The sequence below is a fragment of the Anabrus simplex genome, chromosome 6 (assembly GCF_040414725.1).
Source record: "Anabrus simplex isolate iqAnaSimp1 chromosome 6, ASM4041472v1, whole genome shotgun sequence".
Classification (NCBI taxonomy): domain Eukaryota; kingdom Metazoa; phylum Arthropoda; class Insecta; order Orthoptera; family Tettigoniidae; genus Anabrus; species Anabrus simplex.
Window position 1 is genome coordinate 276,171,774 of NC_090270.1, and position 19,778 is coordinate 276,191,551.

The 19,778-nt window shown below is 37.9% G+C and overlaps 1 protein-coding gene across 1 annotated transcript in view; it reads left to right on the forward strand.

Annotated features, from left to right (window-relative positions):
* The window catches only part of LOC136876452 (BRCA1-associated ATM activator 1), a 102,000-nt gene that overhangs the window by 49,381 nt on the left and 32,841 nt on the right, over positions 1-19,778 (forward strand). The window contains exon 6 of the mRNA XM_068228443.1: positions 4,015-4,219. Coding sequence (XP_068084544.1) covers positions 4,015-4,219 — 205 coding nt within the window. The remainder of the gene's footprint in view (positions 1-4,014; positions 4,220-19,778) is intronic.

Here is a 19,778-nt window from a genome sequence, read left to right on the forward strand (position 1 = left end):
GAGTTACAGCAGATGACGGATTTAATACATTGGAGGTAAGATTGATTTCGAATTTTTATTAAAATACAGTACCACGCGCTTTAATTACAGTATTGTAAAAAATTACTGTATACAGTATTCAGTTCAGCAGTAACAAAAAATTGTTTCATTATTTCAGATTGCTTTGCGCTTTGTTGAACAAAGCAACACCAGCTGATTTATGGTTGATTAAACGGTGGCACGACAGCTGCACGACAGCGCTGCACCAAGAAAATTCAGAAGAAAATCACTGATTTTATACAATGAGTGATATTATATAAATATTTTAATGTTAATATACAGTATGCACCTTTGTTTAACAGAGTTTATGCATTTTTATTTCGACCATTAACTTCCGAAAATGTTTACCATGTGCTATCCGAAAAAACACGTCAACCAAAGTGACTCCGCTCCCTTTGTTTTGGATAAACGGGGTTCTACTGTATTTACGATTCTTGACCTCCAATATAGGTCATAAACCTTTGCAGTTCCTCATTAAAACACTAATTTTTAGTCAATTTTGTTATAAGTGCTTACTCACTTTTTCTGTTACCTATGTTTTTGAGTGTGTTTACAGATTTCACTTCCTAGTTTCTCTATTTGCCTCAGAGTTCATGAGTCCAATGCTCTTGCTTCTACCCATTATCTTGTAAATTTTTAAAAATCTCTTTATTATATTGTTCATTGGAAGCCACAGGGTACCCATGATAATGGCCAGCTTGATACCTCTGGCTGAGAATTCATGTAGAACATTATCTGCGTAAAGTCAGATCTTACAGTACTCTGTTTTAGTATAGAAATTGGTAATTTACTCATCCACTTAGTCAATACAAATATATTTATTTACAATTTAAATTGCAAAACTCGTTACTCAGTTATTTAGCAGGATGTTTCAGCCTGTTGGGCCATCCTCAGCTACATTATGCATTAGAATAAACAGATTGCACACTTCCTTGATTTTATTATTATTCATGCAGATTTTTTTCCTGCTTGCAGACTAATTCATATATCTTGTTAAATTACTCTAACAGGAGGAATAATAATAATAATCGTATGGCCTCAGCTACCGTTTGCAGACATTTCGATTTGACGCCATCTGGCTGTCTGCTCGTCAATTTCGACGTTCCGTTTTACTCTAGGTCCGCCAGATGGCAGACAGAGTAAACCGGATCTCTCTTGGGCATCTATGGGTGAGATTTAATTAATTTTGTCGGGTAAATACCAAATGTATCACCAGAGATCTTTTACATGCCGACATTGTACGACATGGAGTGTCGAGTGGACTTTTCTCCGCCCTTCAAAAATCCGACTACCTCTGCCGGGTTTGAACCCGCTATCTTGGGATCTGGAGGCCGACACTCTACCACGGATCCACAGAGGCAGCAGACGGAGAAGTTCTTGACAAACAGGAGGAATGCTCACAATAGACTGGTTCATCAGTTAGAGGAGCAAGTGTTGTTTACTCCACTAATGTAATGCCTACTTCCAAAGAAAATTCATGACCATATCAAATACTGATAAGTGTTTTAAGGATATGAGACCAGTGCTCTTGCTTCTACCATTAAACCTCAGAGGTTGGAATTAAATATATAAAGATACAGTGTTACCAACACACTTAGTATTCAACGAGGTCACTAGATGGCAGTAAACAACACTTTTAGCTCTGGCTGAGTGGGGAATCCCCAAACAGAGTGCCGTTATCACTTTCCTTACTTACAAGGGGTGAGAAACGATCTTTAGTCGTGTGTGCATTGTGAATTTTGAGACCGGGTTTTTGCAATTTATAGCATTATAGCAGGTAGGGACCCTCTTCGGAGGCAGTCCTACCTAGGGAGTGGCACTGCTGCGTGAGAGCCCCAGAGCACACTGACCTGGTGCGTAACATCTGGTAAGGTTCCCAGCTCAGGGTTATGAGTGGAAACCTCAACGATATCTACGACGTAGAAGTTGGACTTGGGGACAGTGGAGATGGCAGAAGAGACAGTCCTTAACTCGGGGATAAATACAAGTACAATCTAAAGAGGCCAATGGCTTTGGGCAGATGAGGCTCTTTTCAGGAGGGCTGATGGTCCTTTGGTGGAGTAAGACCAAAAAAAATCCATCTAGCAACATCTGCGCTCCATGTTAGTGGTGGCCTGAAAAAGTCCTGTCAGTAGGTATAAAATGCCTGTAGGTGTGGCGGGCCTATCGTACTAATAGCCTATAAAAAGACTGAGAGTGAGTTGAGTCCTCAGAAACCATTATCTTCCATCTACAGATATTTCCACAGGTTTCTACTGTCCTAAGTATCTCGAAGGGCCAACCTGGCCTATATAAGGAATGTGAGACTTGCCAAAGCAGTTCAGTGTGTGAACTCAAAGAGTAAGAGATTGAGACCAAGTGGTTCAGTTCTTTGAGTGGTGTATACTGTAAATGCATTAAACTGGTATGATGCAAATTCGCGACATTCAGCCTTAAAGGGTTAATAATTTGTAGTACAGAAGCGCTGCTTGCAAACCGAACGACGAGGGATAACGGAAGCAAGCTTCTCTCTCTGTGTGTGTGTGTGTGTGTGTGTGTGTGTGTGTGCACGTGCGTGCACGCACGCACAACTTTGTACTGCGTACAGGCTTGTGTGACTGTGTTGCGTGCGCAGGAACTGTGGACTGTGCGACCACTTAGCTGTTCAGTGAATTTACTCGTGTATGACCCTAGGACTCAAGTGAGTTTTTTGACTGTGTGTAGTGTAGTCACGAGTCAATCGAGGAAGACTGAGTGAAAATAAGTGGGACTGAACATTGAGAACGCTGAGAGAGTGTGAACTGTGTAATTGTGTGCAAGTAGTTATTAGTAATAATTTAATAAAAGAGTAGAGGCTACCAGCCATGTATTTATTCATCCACTACCCCACCATCACATTATGATATATATCAGGAAACATACAGGTCCAATAACACTGCCTTGAGGAATTCCCTTCTTAGTGATTGCAGGATCAGATAATGCTTCACCTACTCTAATTATCGGAATTCTGTTTTCTAGAAAAATAGTTACTCATTCAGTCACTCTTTTCTTCAGTCCAGTTGCACTCATTTTTACCCGTAATATCTCGTGATCTACCCTATCAGTGCCTTAAATGCAGTCCATTTGACCTCCTGAATCTAATATATCTTGCTGGAATCATACGAGTTGAGTTTCAGTGGACTAACTTTTCCTAAACCTGAACTGCCTTCTATCAAACCAGTTAGTAATTTTGTATACATGTTTATGGTCATTTTGTTGCTACTGTCTGTGTCATGCAGAGCCTCCCCGAAGCAGGTCTGAGTACAGCTTGAACACGAGCAGGGATGGAATACAGCCTTGCCTCACACCTCGTTTGATTGTGGAATGTGGACAGATACTACTTTCTTATAATGTGGCATTAATAAGCTAGAACCATTTTCTAAGGTCATTTGAGCATTGGTCTTCAAAATCATGATAACCAGCCTCAGATTAGGCAGTTCCTAAAAGATCTTCAGGTTTAATGTGATAATTGTATATCAAGAAAGCTGTAGTAACACAAGAAATGTGCTATGTGATTTCTAAATTAAAGCGGACCGTTCAGGTATCAAATACCTAATACTTCAGAGAGCCATTATTATTATTCTTCCCTCTATAATGTAGGATGTACTGAGAATTTTGTTCCAGTGTTATTCTTTTCTTTTGTGTATGCTATTGAACACTTTTTTACCTGGCAAGTTGCTGTTATCTAACTCTTCCATTGACTATTTTCCCACTTAGTTTTCCTATTCAAGTTTGTGTATGAGAAATGGTCATTTCACTCTCATCTCTACTTTCCATATGGATGTACTGTATCATCTTCATAAATGATGTTCCTTTTAAGAATTTAGCCTATCGTGTTTTTGGACAAGTTACTAGAATACTTACACTGGTGTTTCTTTTAATAATAAGCTAATGGTGGCTAATGTTGAGATCTTCATACATAAATATTAACTACATTCTTTTACATTTCTCTTTAAGCTAGCTGTTCAAACCTTGCAATTGATGCTAGAGGTGATTCAGAAGTTCATGCCGCCAAACCTGGCCTTGTTGGTGAATACAATGGAGGGTTCCAGCATCAGTCAGCTTGGTCCAGTGCTGTACAAACGCATGCATGATACTAACTGGGAGGTGAGAGATAGTGCCTTGGAGGTGCTCAGAGTCGTCTCCAGTATTGCTGAAGACAGTAAGTGGACCATACAATGTGTTTTTTAGAGTACGGTATCTGGTATAGCAATGTGTAGCTGAAATTCTATTAATATATTTTACTTGAATGAAATCCTCTTTTGAGACTTAACAAGAAACTGCAAATTAGAAAATTCAATAAACAAAATGAGCTTGTATGATTTAATGGATATTACCAATGAATAGAATGGGGAAAATTGCCAAGAGCAATGTGAAAATATCAAAAAGTGTTTTAATGTGTTTTGCTTCATATTTGCTGAAACACAGACTTACGATCAGAACCACAATCACTGTCATCATTACCATCACTGTTTGAACATAACTTCCTGGTTGCACATTTCTATAAATAATGACTGCCAAAGTAAGTGCACAAATATGCATATAACTAATTATTTAAAAAACATTATTTGCCATATAATTGTAATTGTTTTGATGAAGAAACTGAATGTGTGTCAGAATTTGAAAGTAATTCTTGTTAAACTTTGCATTTTAATTTTAAACTTAATTGAAGTACAAATATACAGAGATAGTTGTGACACATTAAACTAGTGAATAAAGAAAGACTATTTGAATTACAAAAAAAAATTGAGAAAGGGCCTAATATTTATTATATTTTTTTCTGAGATAAGCTCCTTGTTAATTTATTTACATTCTTTGTTTGTATAGTGGAGGTGTTTACTTTTCACTTATACCATCATGCTTGTGCAGGAGATGTAAAACATTTTGTAATTCTCATTAACTTTCCGTATACTATAGATGAAATTCAGAATGGATATAGATTGTATTTCTCCTGGAAACCATCTCTCGGCACCAAGAAGCCGAGGATGAGAATGATGTTTCTGCAGGCACTGTCCTTGAAGCACCAAAAGCTCTGTTAGGGTGATGGATTTCTGGAAAAATACAAAACACATACTGGGAAATGTCTGAAGCAAAGTGTAAGGGTCTTTCTTTGTAGTTCTGCAATTGTCATTGACTCAAAAACATTGCTACCTTCAAATGAGAGATCAAGTTTCTACCTTGCCTAAGGACCTATTTCAAGAGCAAGAGTGTGCTGCTGCTGGACAATTACTTCAGTGAAGAAGTCAGCTGAGAGTCTTAAAGAATGTCTTTTGCTCCCTGAAATACACTTCTTGAAGATTGCTTCTGCATATGAACACTTCCTGTTCCAAACACCAATGTCAGTGTTTCCTTTCTTGTATTCTGCTGTAGACAATCTTTAACAAAGAGCTAATGAAGAGGTTCATTTATCCAAACCCTCCATTCTGGGAAGTGGTGATACGGCATACAGGCTGATCCACAAGGACGTTGTAAACATAGATAGCTGTGTGAAACTGTCCGGCTCCATGGCTAAACGGTTAGCGTGCTGGCCTTTGGTCACAAGGGTCCTGGGTTCGATTCCCAGCAGGGTCGGGAATTTTAACCTTAATTAGTTAATTTCACTGGCACGGGGGCTGGGTGTATGTGCCGTCTTCTTCATCATTCCATCCTCATCACGACGCACAGGTCACCTACGGGCATCAAATCAGAAGACCTGCACCTGGCGAGCCAAACTTGTCCTCGGACACTCCCGGTACAAAAAGCCATACGCCATTTCATTTTTTGTGTGTGTGAAACTGCAGCAAGTCAAAATTGGACCAGCTGCAAGACAATCCTTCCATGAAACTCATGTTAAGATGGTTGATATGGACAAGTACTGCATAGAGGTGAAAAACTATCTAATGAAGATTGTCAGGAAACATTGAGAGGAGCCCACTGAAGTAGAAATTTCTTAAAGTATCTTGCATCATTGGTCCAAATATAAGATGTTAATTATATTAAAATGTACTAATAAAAATAGTAGTAATCTTATACATGCAGCCTAAAACTTGTTTCTGTTAAGGTCTGTTTGTATCATTTCCAATTGTACTAGCTTGTGCAATGGAAGTCACTACATGCATCACTGCTGAGCTTAACCCACCGGCTTACCTAACTGTTAATCGACGGGATGCGCGAGCCTGAGCCCGGCTTACCTAATCGTCGAATCGACGGGGTAATGCAGCATCCTGCTTTATCGATGGTAAAGGGAAGGTAGTACATTAAAAACTCAACAGATGGCATTACAATCATTCTTTATATGTGAAGGAAATCTCTTCGGCTTTGAGTCATGTTTAGGGGATTAACCGCATAAATTGAAGATAGCATTGAGCTGATGTCACGGGTATTCAGTGAGTAAAGATGAGCACGCACGAGGCAATTACCAAGGGAGAAGTCATTAATATTTTACTGAATAGTGATTGTGAAGAAGATTATAATATATCTGAAAGTTCTTCCTGTGAATCTAGTGATGTGGATATGTTATCTGTGCTTAGTGAAGTTAGTGATAGTAATACGAGTGAAGAAGCGGATGTAAATATTATGAATGTAAATGTTCCAACGCACCGTAAGAAAAAACAGAAAGTTGAAGAGTGGAAATGGAAATCTGCTTGTCCATTGCAAGGTATTCCCACCAAAATAGCATTCACTGGAATTCCTGGGGTAAATCCTGTTTTTCAAAATATCGAAATTACGCCTAAACATATTTTTATAAATTTCTTAGTGATTTCTGGTAAAGTGTGTGTGTGATGAGACAAACAGGTACTTGAATAGTTGTATCAGTATTGATGTGCCTTCTGCAAGTACCAGCCTGGATTCAAAGTGGTATGATGCAACTAGTGATGAAATACAGGCATTTATTTCATTATGCATTCTGCAATAACAGGTTAGGAAAGACAATCTTCAGTCTTACTGGAGTAAAAAGAAATCAACGGAAACTCCCTTCTTTCGATCTGTGATGCCATTTGAACGATTTTTACTACTTATTTTTGAGTATTTCTATGAAAGTTTGACAACATTTGAGCCAGCAGTTACAGTGATATTATCATTTAAGCACAGTCTTGCATGGACCTTATAAACACCAGCATTTAAATGGTAATTTAAAGGTTCGGAACTGATGTATAAGGTAAGCGGATGGGTTAAGGTCACAATGAAACAAATGTATTATTGAAGTTTTTGGTGATTTTATTTTCAGAATTTCTCAGTTCAATTTACATACACAAGTGATTGTGAAAATTTTTAAATGTAAGGACGAACTGGTTTCTGGTAAAGGAGATGTACTGTTGCTATTTTGGTGAAAGCTAGAATTTTATGATTGAGTGAGAAGCGGTGGGTGTTAGGTGCTTCCCTACTGTGTTCCTCGTTGCTGGACGTTCTGATGACAGGAAAAGGAAGGGACTGTTATCTGGTTTAGAATGTAAGCAGAATAAGCTGTTGAGAAAAATAGAAGCTTGCAAATATATAAAGCAAAAAAATTAAAAAGTAGGCTCTTAACATCAAAATTGGCATTTTTAATCACTATAGAATACCTTTGTTTAGGCCCAATTTTCCATAACAAACCTAAAGATAGGTTTTTGCAGAAATTCCACTGTCTACTGATACCCCGCTTCAGATTTTTTTAATGGCATGTGGCCTCTGGAGAGGCTTGATGCAGGTCTTTCGATTTGACGCCGTATAAGCGATCTGCACGTCTGTGAAGCACAAATACCCAGCCGTCGAACCATAGGAATTAACTAATGAAAGTTAAAATCCCCGACCCAACAAGGAATCGAACCTGAGACCACTTGGACCAAATGCCAGCACGCTAACCATTTAGGCAGCCAGGCTGCCAGTATGTAACTCATCTTTGCTATTGTATCAGCTTCTGCTACTAGCACAAGTCCATGTCATCCTAGTTAACCTTTATGAAAAGTCAAATGGTTTTCATATGTATATACACTGGCAGAAAATTAAATCACAACACTAAGAAGGAGTTGTGCCAGATAAACAAAATTCAGGAGGCGTGTTTGCACATCTTAAAGACATTTATTCAAATTTGTCTGCTTGACAAGGTGGATTCAAGTAAAACTATTTTAAATAGTTCTGTAATAGATTCAGACAAGTCAGTACAGATCAGACAACCATATTAACCTATCATGGCTAAGTTTATCAACATAGCTCCAATATGTTGATGCTGCAGACAGCTTGGTTCCAAGCAGTCACCTGGCCGCCTCCTTGCCAGCGTACAGCCATCACTGGCACCAAGACAGAAATGACTCTTTATCTGAGAACACAGCAAATTTCCGCTCCACCCTCCAATGAGCTCTAGTTTGACACAACTGAAGTCGTAGATGGGAGTGATTCGGAGTTAGTGGTATGAACATTACAACATGTCTGGCTCAGAGCTGACCCTCTAGTAATCAATTTGTTACAGTTCGCTGTGTCAGTCTGGTGCCAACTGAAGCTCTAATGGCTGCTGAAGATGCAGTACGATCCACCACAGCCATGCGGCGAACACGGCGGTCTTCCCTCTCCATAACAGCCTGTGTGCTGCCAGACCCCGGTCTTCTTAAGACAGTGCCTTCCCGTGACAGTTATTACCAATACCGATGCACTGTGGATACATCCCTACCAAGTCTTTCTGCAGTATTGTGGATAGAACATCCACCTTCTTGTAGCCCTATTATATGTTGCTGTTCAAACCTGGTAAGCTGCTAATACCTGCCTTCTTGGTCTCCTTAAAGGTATGTTTGACTCGCACCTACCTCACAACGTCAGCACCGGGCGATAAGTTACACTCATGAACTGTACAGCGTGTATTTAAAGCAAGCTTGGTTTGCAAGGTTATAGTGGCGCTACTAGCACCACTCTTCATTGACTAGTATGCAAATTCGAATAAACCTCTTTCAGATGTGCAAACACACCTCCTGAATTTCACTTATCTAGCACAACTCTTTCTTAGTGTTGTGATTTAATTTTCTGCCAGTGTATACATATGAAAACCATTTGACTTTTCATAACGGTTAACTAGGATGACATGGACTTGTGCTAGTAGCAGAAGCTGATACAATAGCAAAGATGAGTTACATACTGGCAGCCATCAGAAAGAGACTCTCGGACAAATTGAAAAACAATAGTGTGATACTCTACACATAACATAAATCGTCACAAACATGGTAGATCTAATGGCAGAGTGCACCAACCTCGGTAAACAGAATATTGGTGTGAACTTTATAATTTACCAGGGTAAAGTCATATTTTTGTTGCATCATGTTCAGTTCGAGTTAAGATGTTTTACCACGGTATATTGTTTTCTGCTTGTGGGAGCAATTTTCTAAGAATGCTGTGGTAAAGAATGCCCATTGGAGCTTTACATTTACATTATATTTTCAATATCTTAATCAGTTGTAAAAGAATGAAGAGCGGAATCCATTTGAAGAACTAAATAGTGTTCTTCAGAAAAGAAAATTAGAAAGAAAAAACAGTGGGTTGTATTTTAGATGTAATACGTGAATAAATGCAGTTTCTGACTGGGAGAAACTATCTGATATCTCTAAAAATTGCCTGTAGTATCACTGCAATTCTATATAACCAGATCATTTTCAAACAATGATTGCTGATGTCTCTGATATTGACAGAACAACAGCATGCCACATAATTCATAAGGTTTCATTTTTCATTGATTGGTTTTCACTACAGTTCCATTACACTCTCTCTTATACAGTGGGAATAAAGAGTGGTCATGGAAGGTTTTATAAAGCATTTCTCAACTAAATCGAGCAAGATTAGTTCTGAATCGTAGATAGTTGAAGATGAATATTACAACAGGGACATACTGAATCACAACGGACAGATGTTTCACTGACATCTCAGGAGTAGTAGATGGTATGCGCTCCTCGTTTATCATCTTTCATTATTTTCTAATTAATGGGAGTTTCTCCGTTGACAAACTATCTTCTGTGCTGTTTAATTTTGAATACAATTGAATCATATTAGTCCATTTTTGAAGGGACTGAAAAATTTGGACGTCAAATGCGGGAAAATGTACTATCGAAAAATGCTATATTGTATTTACAACACGTAAAAAAGAACGCAGCATAGACATGCGCATTAAATCACTAACCTTAATAATTAGTTACATGCACTACTACAGTCAGAACATAAACCTAGGTTATCAGTAACAATGTAAAAATTAATTACTAGACCTCTACACGATAATGTATTCCAAGTATCACACATTACATAGCACTCTATAATATATTTCAAAGTAAATAAATACGGTACCACGCATCACACAGCTTTGAAAAACATCCAGAGTGGACTGCTTTTTTTAATTTTTTTGAGGTCGAAGTTTATAACCGAATCCATCTTCGTCATTACAACCCTGTCATCATCATCAACAACAAAACTTGTGTCATATCGTCGCACTGTGTCCATTGCTTCTAGTGCTCTTAAAAGTGTAGGCACTGGTGTGGGTTCTTGTTAATCCCCTTCTTCACTTTCTTCCTGTAGCTTATCGGCCATCTGCTGATTGAGAATTTCGTCAGTTGTCATAGACTGACAGACCACAATATTGTCATCACAGTCTATATAAGCATCAAAGCTTACGTTGTTGTCTTCGCCCGCGATCTGTCTTCATTCATCCGTTATCACAACATTTCTGTCTACAGGCATGATGTTATCTGTAACAACACTACAGTAACGTGTTAAAACACTTCTTGATGGTGTTCGGTTCAACTGAATTCAACGCAGATTTTGCAGAATGCATTGCTTTCAGTACTGTTGTTTTCCTCGTAATGGTTTGAAGAGATGCCAATCACTTCTGAACGAGCCACTTCCTATATTTTTGTTTGGATATTTGATGATGCCTTGATCAAACGGCTGCATGCGACCAGTGCAGTTAGCTGAAATAAAAAACAGAAAATAAGTCATGTTCCATAGATACGCCGTATCAGTGGAATGTGCTACACATTGCTCAATGAACAGCAAGATTTTCCTGTCCTGAATACTCATTTTTGGATCCAGTGCATGTAAATATTGCTCAAATATTGCAGTTGTTACCCAGGAATATACATTGAATGTTTACTTTCAAGGAAATTTCTGCACATTTTTAAAGCAGCATGGACTCCTCGCTTTTCCGATTATCAATGGAACTTACTTTTCCTTTCCACTTTCACTGCAGCTTACCAGTACCGTCAGTCTCTCTTTTCTCAACTTTCTTCCACGACATTTCTTTCTGTTAAATTCAGGGTGTTGTCAGGTAAGAGGTGAAATAAACAAGCCTGTTTCGTCCGCATTGAAAACTTCATGAGGACTGTACTTTCAAGAAGCTGAGGAAGTGTCGTACTTGTCACGATAGCAGCCTCACCTCGCATGCATCTGTACACTAGCTGGTGCCGATTCTTGAACCTCGCAATCCAACCATTCCGAGCATTAGAATCAGTGATGCCCATTTGCGCTGCTAAATTACAGGCCTGTGCTCAAATAACGGTTCCTTCAGTTGGTATGTTCGAAGCACGGACTTACTTGAACCCCCTTAAAATTACACTTTCCAATTCAGGAAACTGTCCGTCTCGTATGTTTCCTTTTGCTGTTTATCCCTTCTTCAAATGCGTCATGTTTCCTCCCTTTTCCTGAGAATTATGTTCTGTGTAGACGGAGGAATGTTCCACTTTCACAGCATATCCACACGTTTTATGTGAGGATTACAGTCCACATTTTGAATATACTTCAACTTGTCATTGTTTGTTACCTGTCGTACATTCTTCTTTTCCATTATGAAAAACAATAAAATAGGTCATAACAATATGCAAAATAAACTTTTATCACACCATTGAAATGCACAAGCATGAGCAATCAGGTGAGCAGACTTACTCTATACCAGTAAGATGCTCCTGAATAAGAGACAATATAAAAGGTCACTAGATCTAGCAAAAGAAATTCCGACACTGACAAGAACAAAACAATCACTTGTTCACTAGCTTAGAAGACAATGCATTTCTTAAAACATTGAACTGAACAGAAAACTTCTGTCTTCTGTATGTACTAATAATTCAAAGAACAGCATAGTGACTGGATTAAGTGGAAATCTACAAGGAAAACAGCCATAATTCATAAGTTCTGTTGTCTACACGATGGTTCTGCATACCCCACTAACCTAAATTTCTAATTTAAAACAGAAATAAAAGTCAACTTCCATCTATCAGTAATTCAAAAGAATAATACAGTGACTGGACATAGGGCTGTGTGAAATCCAAGAAAACTTCAACAAGAAGATAATGCACCTGTGGGAGGAAGAAAGGGAGAGATGCGTCAGCTATAACTTTCGTGCTGCATCATAGCTGCACCGTCAGAACACACTAACATTATCTACATTGTCAAAAACTATCAGAGATAGGAAGTAATGTCACATCGTGTTTTCCAGATGCTGAATTTTGTATTTATGTCATGAAATATGAAGAAAACCAGATTCCTTAACAAATAGTACAACAAAAATTTGACTGTCATAACCAGGAATAGAAAACATGTTAAAGGGATACCGTACATTAATTCGTTTTAGTAGGATTGGGACTGGGCCTTGAGAAAGTCATGTTAAACAGGAAAACGTGGTAACCAAGAAATGCTAACGAGATTCCACATTACAAAATGTTGACTATTAAAACATTGTAATTAAAGAGTGTCTCAAGAACCTTAATTTAAGCTTTTAATTTGTTCCTTGTATGTTTTCAACTTTAGAAGTTTAAGTGCTTCAGAATTTTGGACTAACGATTTTCGTAGTCTAAATTTGTGATATCACAACACTATTAATATAAATTAGGATGACAATATGTATTTTTAAAATTAAATTTAACTCCATTCCTGTGAAGAATGATGTTTGTTCTGTTGATATCAGACGTAAACCAAGGGAACTATAAGTGATTGAAATCACTGCTCCTGAGTCCATGTTGAGGGGTGTCGGTGCCTATAGGTGCATGATTTACATGACGTTATCAAATAAGTTACAAAGAGGAGGAAGCCTGCAATGCCCAACTATTGCTGTGTTTCACTATACTTATACAGTACTTAGGCTTAAGAATCAAGATAGCCAAATTGCGCAAGGATATTTAATTCCTTAAACAGTGTATCTCGCTGAATTTAACACCTAATTTCCTCAAAGGCAATATTAAGGATATAGTTTCTTGCCTCAGACCATTAAAACTCACAATAAAACTAATAAAATTTGGTTGAGAGAAGAAATCAAATTCTTATATATAAGAAATAATCCTTCTTAAATGAAAAAATGAAATGGCATATAGCTTTTAGTGCCAGGATGTGTCTGAGGACTTCGGCGCGCCAGGTGTAGGTCTTTTGATTTGCCTCCCGTAGGCGACCTGCGCGTCGTGATGAGGATGAAATGATTAAGACAACACACATACCCAGTCCCCGTGCCAGGGGAATTAACCAATTATGGTTATAAATTCCCTACCCTGCCGGGAATCGAACCTGGGACTCCTGCGACCAAAGGCCAGCACGCTAATTATTTAGCCATGGAGCCGGACATCCTTCTTAAATCGTAGGTTATACGAGACTCGCCTTGTAGCCGCTAAGTTACTCTCAGCTGCTCAATGGAATCTTTTTCAAATACAAGTCGATAATAAATTTTTTACCTAGTTAACTAAAAAACAGCAAATCTTAGAGAAGAGATTGGATACACAAAAAACTCTAACCCTTACAACAACCAGTTTAAAGTAACCAGAATAACCACAAACGGGACTGAACAATTTCATCCACTAGTTATAAAAAAATCTAGGGTGCCTTTGAATGAAGACGAAAATTAGATTTTAGCTAAAGGCCCCAAACGTAATTGGCCTAACCTTAACACGCTTAACACAGCCACTACCACGATCACAGAATTCGAAGTAGCCATTAACAAAATGCCAATAAACAAGACGAATTAAGAATCAATATAAAAAGGAAACTGAACAGCATTTTCTTTTTAAACAATTTGATTAACCCCACTAATTATAACAATAACAAGGATTTATTTAAAATACCAATATAAATATATTGTAACCGTAAAAGCTTAATTTGGCGACTAGCTCTGCATAAGACTCGGCCCAGGTTGTGACTGGTCGTTTTCTGAAAGGTTACAGGTGAGAGGGAAGCAAGTAAGTGTAATGAAGCATTAACCGTTTAAAACAAGTTTATTCATGAAAGAAAATCTGGTTTCAACATTACCTCAGCTCTTCAGTTGTAATAGATACCTCTCCCTGGGGTGGAATTGACTCTGATGCATTGTGGGTCAGAAAGTCTATTTATGGTGCCACCATCTTCCGAGCTGGTCTTGAACCTCTGGAAGGACCTGAGTGTCTCGAAGTCCGGATGGCCGAGGAGCGACTGAAGCTTGAGTTGTAATGTGGCACTGGACAGAAAATAGACCCTAAGAAACTGACCTGCACAGAGTAGATAATGGTTAGTAGTGGTCTACACATTTGACTTCACGGTGGGATCCACTAAAAAACACTGTTATTGCTGATGAACTAAACTCAAAGTACATCTGTAAGGTCTCAACCACGGAAATAAATAAGTCACTTTATTAAAGATGAAAATTTCGGTGGAATCGTGACGTAGGAAATACAACATTCCACACAGTTCAAGTCCGAATTAGTAACAAATGAAATCAAGAATTTATTCTGGGAGGAATTTACTCCTGCTCTCGATAAATGAAGAAATACTGTCTTTCTAGAACCGTCCTGGGTTCGATACGAGATATATTAACTATATCAGTTATTTAACCACAGTCTTAAGGCTGGAAATAAATCTTAAGTTCAATGGCATTGTGAATTTCAACTACCTGTGTCAGTAGCTTGTAAAAAAAAAAAAAAAAAAAAAAAAAAAAAAAAAAAAAAAAAAAAAAAAAAGTATAGTATCACTGTCACCAAATTCAATCACCTGTACTGAATTACGTCTTACTATCGGCACAGGTTTATCACTCGTTAGGACCAAAGACAAAATTATGTACAGTCGAAGTTTCTCGAACGACAAGGTTCTGTCACTATTAGCAGTCAATGTGAAGTTTAAATACTGTCACTAAATTCAATCACCTGTATTGAATTACGTCTTACTATTGGCACAGGTTTATCACTCGTTAGGACCAAAGACAAAATTATGTACAATCGAAGTTTCTCGAACGACAAGGTTCTCTCACTATTAGCAGTCAATGTGAAGTTTAAATACTGTCACTAAATTCAAATTGCACTGTTCCTGTTAAGAGTTACACACCTAAATTGTTTGCGTCTTAACTTGTACACAACTCCTATTACCACACGCAAATCACGCTATAATTTTTTTTAAGTCTTGGAGATGCATTCATAGAATCAAAGTCCACTGAGGCGCGAACTTGCACTCCCGTCGGAAAGTCGGACTGGCGACAAGCCTCATGGTGACAGCAGAACCAACAGCCGATCAACCGGCCTCGACTGTGGTACAAGGTACACTGATCTGACGAGCTAAATGCTCGCCTATTTATCCGTCCGAAAGAAATTAATGATGGAAGGAAATGGAACATTCCACCTGACGTAACACGACTCTAGAACATGTTACTCAGTCGTGACGTTTCACTTCCGCCATGCGCAGCTGACATGGCCGCAGGGGAATGAGTTTGGCGGGTAGCATAACTCCGCATTCATCGGGACTTTTAACAAGAACCATGTTACGGGTATAATATGTATATAAAAATATATTGGTATTATAAATTTACACATTCGGGACAAATATTTCAGATTCCCTATGGGAATCACCATCTATATCAAGGATTTATTTGCCGAACAAAAACGCTTATATGCACTTAAAAAGATTAGTAACAATGATCTTATTGTCACTAAAGCCGACAAGGGTAATACAACCGTTGTAATGGACAAAAATTGGTACATTAGCAAAACAAAGACATTCTTTACGGACAGTTCATTTTCCATAGTTAATAAGGACCCCACTCAGAGAATTCAATGATTAATCAGACGCTAAAGAACACCCTGTACCTATTTACAGATCAAGAAAAAACAAAATTAATAATCATAAATCCAGGTCTTCCCACTGCAAAAACCCTTCCTAAGATACACAAGGCCGGTGTCCCCATTTGCCTGATCAACTACAGACCAAGTCTTTTATGCACAATATTTCCATTTATCCAAGAGTTTTTGAGGAAGAATTACCAATTTATGTCCAAAAAATCCATTAAAAACACTACAGAACTAATAGATAAATTGATAAGTTCAGTATCCAACCCCATGACTCCTTTCATTCTTTCGATATCGTGAATATGTATCCCAGCATACAAATATCAAAATTATATACTATTATCAAAAATAATTTAAATAAAAACAGTCATTTAAGTAAATTAAGTAAATTAGAACATCAGGAAATGTGAAAGACAAAGAAACACACTGGTGGAATGATAGGGTAAAGATTAAAGTGAAGGAAAAGAAAATGGCATGGAAGGCATGGAAAACATCTAAGACTGAAGAAAGTAGAAGAAAATATGTGGAGGCAAAGAATTTGGCCAAGAAAGTAGTGGAGGAAGAAAAGAGGAAAAGCTGGGCCTTATTCACACAGAAATTGAGAGATGATACGCAGGGCAGCAAGAAATTACTGTATGGTATCTTAAGAAACAAAAAAAGAGATCAAGTAAACACCAGATTTGTGAAGGATGAAGGTGGCATAATTTTAACAAAGCCAGAAGAAATAAGAAATAGATGGAGAGAGTATTTTCAGAAGCTGCTGAACATAAGAACGGATGACAGTCATTCAATGGACGACCAGGAAAGACAATTAGTTGACGAAGAAATGGATAAAGAAATTACAATGAATGAAATTGAAATGGCAGTAAGAAAGATGAAGAATGGAAAAACTGCTGGAATAGATGAACTTTCAGTGGAGATGATAAAGGCAGCTGGAGCTGTAGGCCTGCAGTGGACATATCGGGTTCTCAGGAATGTCTGGGAGAATAAGGAGGTCCCTGAGGATTGGCAAAAAGGAATAATCATCCCAATTTTCAAGAAAGGTGATAAGAAAGTTTTGAAGAACTACAGGGGAATTACTCTAATATCCCATGCTGCTAAAATAATGGAAAGAATACTGGAAAGTAGAATAAGGTTGAGGCTTGAGAAGCAGATACAGGAAAATCAGTTTGGTTTCAGAAGTGGAAGATCAACAATAGAGCCCATTTTCATTATGAGACAACTAATGGAAAAGCATTGGGAGTACGGGAAGGATATGGTGATGACATTCATTGATATTGAAAAGGCATATGACAGTGTCCCTAGGACGAAAGTTTGGGACAGTCTGGTGCAAAAAGGAATTGGACAGGGATTAATAAAAATGATCATGGCATTGTATAAGGAATGTTGTAGTTGCGTGCAAACACAAGTTGGCAGGACAAGTTGGTTCAAAATAACTAGTGGGCTGAGACAGGGAAGTGTTCTATCACCAATCCTGTTTACAATAGTAATGGATGACATCATGAGAACAGCAAAAGCAGCATATGGAGGAAGAGAAATGAACATGATGTTATTTGCAGATGATATTGTGATTTGGGGAGAAGACGACAGGAAGGTTCAAGAACAGTTGAATGTGGTGAATGGGAAGATTGAAGAATGTGGATTGAAAATAAGTGTAGAAAAGAGTAAAACTCTTGTTATGACGAGAGGGGAGAAAGAAGGGAAAGGTCAGATTAGACTTGCAGACAAGCCCCTGGAAGTAGTGGAAACGTTTAAATACCTGGGGAGTGAATTAATGGAGAATGCTCGACTGGATGCTGAGATTAGTAAAAGGATTCAAGCTGGAAGTTGTTTCTATCATAGTGTAAGAAATATGTTATGGGACAAAGATGTGCCAATGGAAGCAAAGGATACTATGTACAAGATGTATTACGTACCCATAACAACTTACGGAGCAGAAACTTGGACAATGACAAAGAAGGATGAGAGTCGAATACAGGCAGCCGAAATGAAATTCTTGAGGAGTATGATACAGAAGAGTAGACGAGACAAAATAAGGAATGAGAAAATCCGGGAAGAAATTGGAGTGGAAAAAATGAATGATAGAATAGAGAAGAGCCGACTAAGATGGTTTGGGCACATAAAGCGAATGAGCGACGAAAGAATGCCAAAAAAGGTGATGGAAATGCAAATCCAAGGAAGGAGAGGCCGTGGACGACCTCGATTGAGATGGAAGGATACCATCCAACGCAGCATTATAGAAAGAAACCTGGACTGGGACACAGTGTTGGAGGAGGAGTGGTGGAAAGACCGAAGAAAGTGGAGAGGAACCATATTTGCCCCTACCCGGCTACAGCTGGATAAAGGGAAATGATGATGATGATGATGATGATGATGAGAAATCCAGGATTTCATGCCCGTTTTAAAATTAGTTGTAAATAACAATTTCTTTACTTTTGATGTCATCTATCAACAGGAAGGTTTGGCAATGGGTTCGCCTGCCTCGAGTATCTTAGCAGAAATCTACCTAGATTTTCTAGAACATACTAAAATTGACAAGAACAAAAACTTCAATATTCACCTTTTGGCTGGATATGTAGACAGTATTTTAGTAATTATGGATGGAAAAACAGTTGACGCTGCTACCATTCTCAGTCTTAATAACGTTGATTCACACATTAAATTCACACTGGAATCCAAAAATAATCAAAAAGTAAACTACAGTAGAACCTTGCTTAACCGAACTTCACTTAACTGAAACCTGGCTTGACCGAAATGCTCTGGCAAAATTGTATTTTAATATTTTGTTTTTACCCTCTTGTCTTAGCCATCGATATTAGTAATTTTCTTGCTATATGTGCTGAGAGCTACTAGGCAAACCCTATTTTTATATTGTCATGACTTATACCAGAATGCACGTGTACCGTAAAACAAAACAGTTTCTTACCATGTAGTTCCATGATACATTTTTTCTTGAACAAGCAGGAATTATTATTATTATTATTATTATTATTATTATTATTATTATTATTATTATTATTATCATCATCATCATCGCTGTATTATTCATCATGAAGATTATGTAGACTGTGGTTAACGTTGCTTCAGATGTGGGAGTTTCATCTTGTTTACTGCTCGGACTATGCTGCAGTTTCTGTTAGGAAACTAAGAAAGTCCAGCGACCCTTCTCCATTCATATTTTTCTTTCACCCTAGGTCATTCCCCTGGCCGTTATATACTGTATTTATACTGTAGTTCCAATAAATTGTTTCATTATTTCAGATTGCTTTGTGCTTTGTTGTACAAAACAATGAATCTACACCAGCTGATGTATTGTTGATTAAATTCAGAAGAAAATAGCTGATTTTATACAATGAGTGACTTATGTAAACATTTTAGTGTTAATATACAGTATGCACCTTTGCTTAACAGAGTTAATGCATTTTTATTTTGACATTTAACTTCCGAAAATATTTACCATGTGTCATCCGAAAAATATGCGTCAACTGAAATGGCTCCGCCCCCTTTATTTCGGATAAACTGAGTTCTACTGTATTTAGATTTAACCATCACCAGATAACCAACCTTTTTAAATTATAAAATCTTCAGAAAACCCACTCAAACTGCTTCTACAATCTGCCAAGACTCAATACATCCACAGACTCACAAACGAGCAGCTTACAATAGCTTGGTTCACCAAGCCTTTAATGTACCCATGTCTAAAGATCTAAAAAATGAACTGAACATTATTCGAGG